The sequence below is a fragment of the Carassius carassius genome, chromosome 7, assembly GCF_963082965.1.
Source record: "Carassius carassius chromosome 7, fCarCar2.1, whole genome shotgun sequence".
Lineage (NCBI taxonomy): Eukaryota > Metazoa > Chordata > Actinopteri > Cypriniformes > Cyprinidae > Carassius > Carassius carassius.
This window is the reverse complement of record NC_081761.1, coordinates 35,232,878-35,240,259: the sequence shown is the minus strand read 5'-3', so window position 1 is coordinate 35,240,259 and position 7,382 is coordinate 35,232,878. Positions and strand designations below refer to the sequence as shown.

Below are 7,382 nucleotides of genomic sequence, written 5' to 3'. Positions count from 1 at the left end.
GTGAAAAGGCTTTTGCCCCCTAGTTTTTTTTTTTTTGTTTTGCATATTTGTCACACTTAAAAGATTCAGATAACACAAATTGTAATATTACGCAAAGATAATGCAAGTAAATACAAAATGCAGCTTTTAAATGGTGAATCAATTTATTAAGGGGAAAAAAAGCTGTCCAACCCTGCCTATACGGCACTGTATATATACAAATTGATAGAGATATCTCAATAAAAGGTAAGTAAATAGACTTTATGATATCTTCAATCACTCTTTATTGAATCGCTTTGAATGTCACAAATTTGTAATAAGGTAACAGTGCATAAAGTGATTTCTGGGCAACTCTTCAGTATTTTGGTGGATCTTCATGTTCTCTTGTGCAGTATGTTCTACATACGTTTGTAAATGCGGATTATGTTTTTGCAGTTTGGACAGGTGTGCTTCACATCCTTGCATGCATCCACACAGAACGGGATGCAACAACAGAGCCAGCACCTGAAAAACACAGCAGACAACCTTTAAATATCAGCGGTCTGTGAATTAATCAGCAATCTGTGCATACTTACGCAAAGATCGCAAGGCTTCCACAAATTAGCCAGGTGAGCAATCCATTGATATGTTCAGTTTCTGTGAGGACGTCTGTCATGCAGTGAGGACAGGTAATGCGGACCGGTACATCAGGAAAACTCACAACCACCATCTGTGCAGCTGTATATGTACAAATGCATCTATTAAACACACACACACACACACACACACACACACACACACACACACACACACACACAAAACAGCTAGTGCAAGCTTGTGTTGCACAGTAAACCATTGTCCAAGAACATCAGACATCAACATCAGATTCACAAAAAGACACTTCTGTTCTCATGACAAGCAGAGTTTTGTCCTCTGCAGAAAACATTATATTTTATTGAATTTCTCTGAGAACTGTTACAAAATGACAACATTCAGTCACAAACAATACACATGCAATATTATATCATATTTCATAAAATTAAAATTCAGGTCAATGATCATATATTTGGTTTTCCTTAAGCCATACTATAAACGTAGTTTAAAAAAATACTAAATGTTGTACACTCTCTAATGTAAACTATGCTTTAAACAATGTAATAACATGAACAAATATTAAATTGTTTGGTTATCAGGAGTCTATGGTATACAGGAATGTGCCTTTCATTATTAGATATTAGTTGATACGGTTTATCCTGGTTATGTTAACATAGTGTTTAACCACAGTGATTACCAGAGTGTCACTGCATGAATAAAAGCAAGAGAAAGGATGGGTCTTGGGAGCTGAACACTCACCCACAGGGATCGCCGTGGGCTGGACAGTGATGGTCGGATCCCCAAACCCATAAGGAGGTGGTTGATAAGGTGGAGCTTGTGGACCTGTAAAAGAGTCAAAGCGCTGGCTGAAAACACTGAAACCCACTGCAGTGGAGGTGTACACTACCGGTTCGATGTTGGGAATTATTAAGATCAGAATTTGTATTCAGAAAGCATTCTAATATGCTGATTTGGTGCTCATGGTCGTTGATTTCCTCTCTTGTATGTCATGTACTTATCCACCCTCTCCAATAGTATTCATCTAGTAATCAGTAACTGATGGCCTGGAGACATGTGGTTTACTTGTGGACTACTGTGATGTTTTTGGACTATGACGGCTAGGGTTGCCACCTTCAATACAGAAAAATAAGGGACGCCTGGGGGGGGACACCCCTCGGGGCCACGATGACCACCTGAAAATACGGGAAAAACCGCGCTATTTTATTCTTAAATACGGGACGATTCCGTATTTTAAGGGACGGGTGGCAACCCAAATGCAGGGAGCTCGTATGGGTCGATATTTTGGATGCCTGAGAGCTTCTCCAAATGGCGCTGTTTTGCGCTTGGTGTAACCTAAAAAAACTGTGTTCCTATGTTTCCCATATGTATCGTGTGAGGTATTGGAGCAGTTTTTTAACGCAGCAGTGACTTCCAGGCATGGTAAAACAGTGCGGAATTGCAAGAACCTCCTCTACTACCGAGTTAACAACACATGTAAACATCTCGGTTAGGTATGTAACATTGGTTCCCTGAATAGGGAATGAGATGCTGCGATGACGTCATCGCTTTGGGAACACCTGTGGTGTGACGAATGTCTGAAGCCCTTATACCATCACGCCAATTTATTGGCCAATAGCGCTTAGCACCGCCCATACGTACGTATGCTATATATGCGTGCAGAGCGCCATTTCATTAGATTTACACTATGATGAAGGAAGCGCTATCGAAGGTACGGAATGGCCAAGCATCGCAGCATCTCGTTCCCTATTCAGGGAACCAAGGTTACATACGTAACCGAGATATTCCCTTTCATAGGTTCACTTCAATGCTGTGATGACGTCATCGCTTTGGGAACGATGTACCATAACGCCTGAGGTCCTTAAGGGTAATGGAGATGTTCACTCAGACCAACCTTACTCTGAACAGAATCGTTTGGAAGCAAGCAGGTCGACTGGAAGGCAGAAGACTGGTCCTGGGTCATTCTCTGCTGGAACGTCCCCACCCAGAGGCGACGGAGGAGACAAGGAAACCAGAGCGGGCAATGCGCATGCTCGAAGCAAACAATCCACTTCCGCTCAGCCGAACCTAGCCATATGAGACTCACCCAACTGAGGGTGCAAGAGTAAGTCCACTCCTGAGGTCAGGTGACCCAGGACATGAACTGCTCTGATCGACAGGAACCTGGTCTGCGTCCAAAGAAGAACACATCTCACCAACCTGACAGGGGGCGAGAGTGTAATCCTCTCTGACCAACGTATGAGACCACATGTTGTCAGTCTTTGACCTAATGTGACAGCCACTTTATTGGCGTTCAAGACCAGTTCAATGGAATAAAGTATTGGCAAACTTATTCAAAAAGCAAACCTGAGGAACTCTCTATGTCTCCTGACGATCTGAATGCAGAAGCACGCATCCTAGACTGATGGTCACAAACTAATTTCTGGTTCAGATAGAGACAGGATGAGCATCTGAGTCCTTGACATTGCTTACTCAAGCACAAGGTAGGACGCAAATCCAATCAACCCAATAAGCTGGATGGTGTAACCATATGACAGCCTGATCCTCCCTCATGAGGCCCCGAGACACCTGAGTTGCGGGAAAAACCTCTGAAACAGGAATGGATACTAAATCAGGTATGCCAGCACCAACCACAGAGTGGGGACTTGGATGTCAACATAAGCCCTGCAATAATGGCTTTAGGGCTATCCTCTCCATCTTCAAGCTAAAGCGTGGAGAACAGTAAAATCACTCCGAAACGCAACATGCACCGGAAAAACTGATAAAAGGCAACAAACTTGTAGGTTGCCCACATTTATACACAGACTCAATGCAACAGCGGAGCTGAAAAGAACAGAGTAATTAATCATGCAAACCACTGCTTGGTAGCATGAAGCACCCAACATCTCTAGTGCACAATAATGAATGCTGTAGTACATAATGTGGCTATTCATGTGAACCGAGTGTTGCAAAAGCGCCGCATCAATCACATGAAGTAGGCTGACCATGGTGAGCATTAATAGCTTGCCATAAAAGATACTCTTCCACGTGAACTTGTTCACAAAGTAGCTCAGCTCAGAGTAACTCAGTTGGGATGAAAAGAATAATGATAGGCCAGTTATGCAAATAGTTTTGGAAGAATGAAGTGCCAAAAACCATGTTGCATGACAATGTGTGTTGCAAAACTCCACAGATCCAGCTCGTAGCACAGAGTCTACTATTTGTTCCAGCTCAAACAGCAGTGGAGCTGAAGAATTATTACTAGCTCGACAGTCTAGTGTTTGGTAGCATGAAGCGCTATGGCATTCTTGTTGTTTATTCTTTCACCAGCCATTGTATTTGTGTAGCTCAGTGTTTTCTGTGGTAATATTCTATGCTTTAAAACCAAGAATATTCTTTCAGGTACCCATTGATAAGTAAAGAGATAGTGAGAATCATAGTGTTTTTAGACAGGGTTATTATACAATGGAATGTCTCTTTCACCGCTTTACCAAGCATTAGGGTTAAGAGGGTTCAATACTTTATAGGTTGCTGTATAATGTACTTGCCTCATCGCGAGCCTATGGTGAAAAGGATTACATCTACAAAAAAGACTATTGAATATTGGCTCACATTTATAGAGGTCGCCATTCTAACTTCTATTACACAGCTGTGTAATCATCTTGTTCCTTCTTATTAGTGAGGGTGAAGTGGAAGATCAGCTGACCTGCTTGCGGTGGGTACACGGCCTGCTGGCCAGGGAAGTTTACGCCTGTCTGATTGATCTGAGGACCAGAAGGAGGGGGTCTGTAGTCTTTTTCCATTATCAAAACCTGTGAATGCGAATAGTCGGAAAGTAGATGTTTCTTTATATCCGTCAAGTCATATTCTCTCCTTCCTAATCTTGTTCTAGTAATTTTCCTATTGCTACAGTACATGCCACAAACAGTACACCCTGTATATTATCATGATAGCCTTGACTTCTCAATGCAAAGCTCAATTACATATGCCTTTATGTATTAGATGTATAAAAAAGCATAATCTTCAATTTAAGTAAAAAATGTGTGCACAACACGTACCTGTGAGTCCCTTGTGTTGCTTCTCCTCTGAATGTACAGCAGAGTCTGGATTGCTGAGAGAGAGAGAGAGCGAGAGGGTGTGGACCAAGATTATAATAGAATCAGTCAGAGAGAACAGCAGGCTACAGTCATAAATGGTGGAATAAAATTACAGGCTAGATAATGGTGAACTTACAGGGTCATCTTTAACTGGTTAAAACACGTGGGCTTTGAATAACCTGCCTATTTTGCAACACAGAGAAAGCATTATTATCAGTTCAACTAAGTTATTTTTCCATTTGTTTATACTTGCTGTTAATGTTGTAGGAAATTTTGGCTGATCAGCAGACAGCTTGATTTAGATGGCACTCTACACCAACTGAAGATTCTGAACATTTGTTTGTTTTTCTTCTTTGGTAATTTAAGAGGGCTGAATAGTTGTGTTTGATGAATGCAGTCGACACAATTACATTCATAATTTTAATTTAATTTATTTTACTTGTCTTCATGCCATGCTGTAAAGGGTCAAAATGATGTCACTTCCTGGGTGTCACAGTTTAAGCAATGTTACATCTTATGTAATAGGGCAAAGACAGGGGGAAGGTGGGAACAAAGGTGGGAACAAAGGTGGGAACAAAGGTGGGAAGTCGTGGCCTAATGGTTAGAGAGTCGGACTCCCAATCGAAAGGTTGTGAGTTTGAGTCCTGGTCCGGCAGGAATTGTGGGTGGGGGGAGTGCATGTACAGTTCTCTCTCCACCCTCAATACCACGACTTAGGTGCCCTTGAGCAAGGCATTGAACCCCCAACTGCTCCCTGGGCGCCGCAGCATAAATTGGTGCCCACTGCTCTGGGTGTGTGCTCACAGTGTGTGTGTGTGTTCACTGCTCTGTGTCTGTGCATTTCGGATGGGTTAAATGCAGAGCAAAAATTCTGAGTATGGGTCACCATACTTGGCTGAATGTCACTTCACTTTCGCATGTAAAATGTAAGTTTGAACATTTTTTTAAAAAATATTTAATGAATCCTGTTTTTGTTTTTTAATTTGAATAAATAGCCTGTTTGTGTAAATTACCATCTACAGACTATAAACCATTTTGTTTATCATGTTCCTATTTGATTTTAATGGTTTGATTACTCTCTGATTTTATCTGTAGTGTGTTCATACACTGCTTATTTGTAATATGTGACCAGATTGTGACCTTACTACAGTTGAGTTCCCCTCTTCCACTTCTTATGGGTGATGTGCACACACTGTAAATGCATCATTATATTTTGCTCTATCAGTTGTACTCATTGCTCATAAAACTTTAATGTGATAGTCCACCATGGGAGGAATTTTCCATTAACCCACTAAAACAGATGAGTGCTCTTCCATTCTACACTGAGTCATATCACTTCAATTTGCGTCCGGCGTTTCCTGGAATTAGTCAGTCATTAACTTCAGTGAAGCAACATGATGTCAATTAAAATCTTGCTAAAAAAAGAGAAAGATACGCTTAGGATGCTTTTGAGAAACTCAGCACTGTACATTCAGAAGTGCCATGAACAGGATTATAAATGTGCATCACCTTGCATTAATCAAATCTGGAGTTTTGCCTTTTCCTTATCTGATACTGTTTTATGGGGTAAATGAACCATGGTTTTAAAAGTGTAGTAACCATGTTTTTTTATGTATTAGTTACCATATGTATAACCAGGGGTGCAACTATCCAGTGTTAGAAGGGTATGCAGCAAAACATTTTGGCAATAAATAATTGTGCCGGATATCCTCATGCATGGGCTTGAAATAATAAATGTTTATTTTAAAGTATATCAGACAGCCACTGTAAGCCTACCATAATTATATGGTATATATGTACACATATATACCATATTTTTAGGGAGGTCTAGCATTAGTTTTTAGGAACAGAAATTGAATTAACCTATCAAATGTAGAACAGCATCGCATATTTGACTGTATAAATGAAAGATTGTTCTTTATTAAAGTTACAAAAGCTTTTTAATCAAGAGTAGTGAGTGATTTCTTTGTTGTTGCTGTTCGATTAATATAAAGACTGTCACTTTAAGAGAATGCACTTATCCAGTAGGCCTACTTTCAGCCGGCTATGTCTGCTGTAGGATACTTACCAAGACCAGGGGGCAGGGTTTCATATTTTATTAAAGCATCCCCGGGCGCCGCCATTGATTAGCGGACCCCCACGTGCTGTTAGCATTCCATTGACTCACATTCATTTTGGCGTCACTTTGACAGCGAATAACTTTACATCTGAGGCGTTTAGAGACTCCATTTGTCCATTCATTATTTCTAAAGAAACACGAAAATATATAAAAGGCACCATTACCTTGTATCTAACGTTGTGGCCCTGTAGAAGCAGTTTTTGTAAAAATAGGCTAACGATTGTGTCATAACCTGCGACTCTCTGTCGCACAGTAGAGAAATTACCGTATGTACAGGAGGAGAAGCTCGCAGGCAATCTTTTACTGTCTATGAAGCAATCGGGGGGACGTGGAGGCAAGAAGTCAAGGGAGAAGCCCATAGAGAGTCCATAAAAGCAACAGGACAAAATTATTCAACAACGTCTGCAAGATTCGGTGGGTGATTCAGATTTCTCTTGGCACAGCGATTAGAAGACTTACAATTGTCAGACAGGTTGCTCACGTGACCTCTACGTCATCAAGCTCAGTTGAGTCTGCACAGTACGCTCGACGTGGTGGAAATTATGATTCTTTCAAGAGATTCGTTCATTTTCAGTTCGTTCACCAAAATGATTCGTTCAGAATCGTTCACTGATTCG

At 41.0% G+C, this 7,382-nt stretch overlaps 1 protein-coding gene across 1 annotated transcript; it reads right to left on the bottom strand.

Annotated features, from left to right (window-relative positions):
• Positions 1–246: 246 nt before the first annotated feature.
• On the bottom strand, positions 247–4,692 carry LOC132143203 (LITAF domain-containing protein-like). Its single transcript, XM_059553346.1, has 5 exons — positions 4,608–4,692; positions 4,256–4,361; positions 1,312–1,395; positions 555–696; positions 247–483 (listed from the first exon to the last, which is right to left on the bottom strand). The coding sequence occupies exons 2-5, from the start codon at positions 4,350–4,352 to the stop codon at positions 378–380; spliced, it is 429 nt and encodes a 142-aa protein (XP_059409329.1). The 5' UTR covers positions 4,353–4,361; positions 4,608–4,692; the 3' UTR covers positions 247–377.
• Positions 4,693–7,382: the final 2,690 nt, after the last annotated feature.

Coding starts and splice junctions, on each gene's coding strand:
- LOC132143203 (XM_059553346.1), bottom strand. CDS start 4,352: ATGGAAAAAGACTACAGACCCCCTCCTTCTGGTCCTCAGATCAATCAG. Junction 697..1,311: donor GCCCACGGCGATCCCTGTGG/GTGAGTGTTCAG, acceptor GTACATATACAG/CTGCACAGATGGTGGTTGTG. Junction 484..554: donor GGAAGCCTTGCGATCTTTGC/GTAAGTATGCAC, acceptor TGTGTTTTTCAG/GTGCTGGCTCTGTTGTTGCA.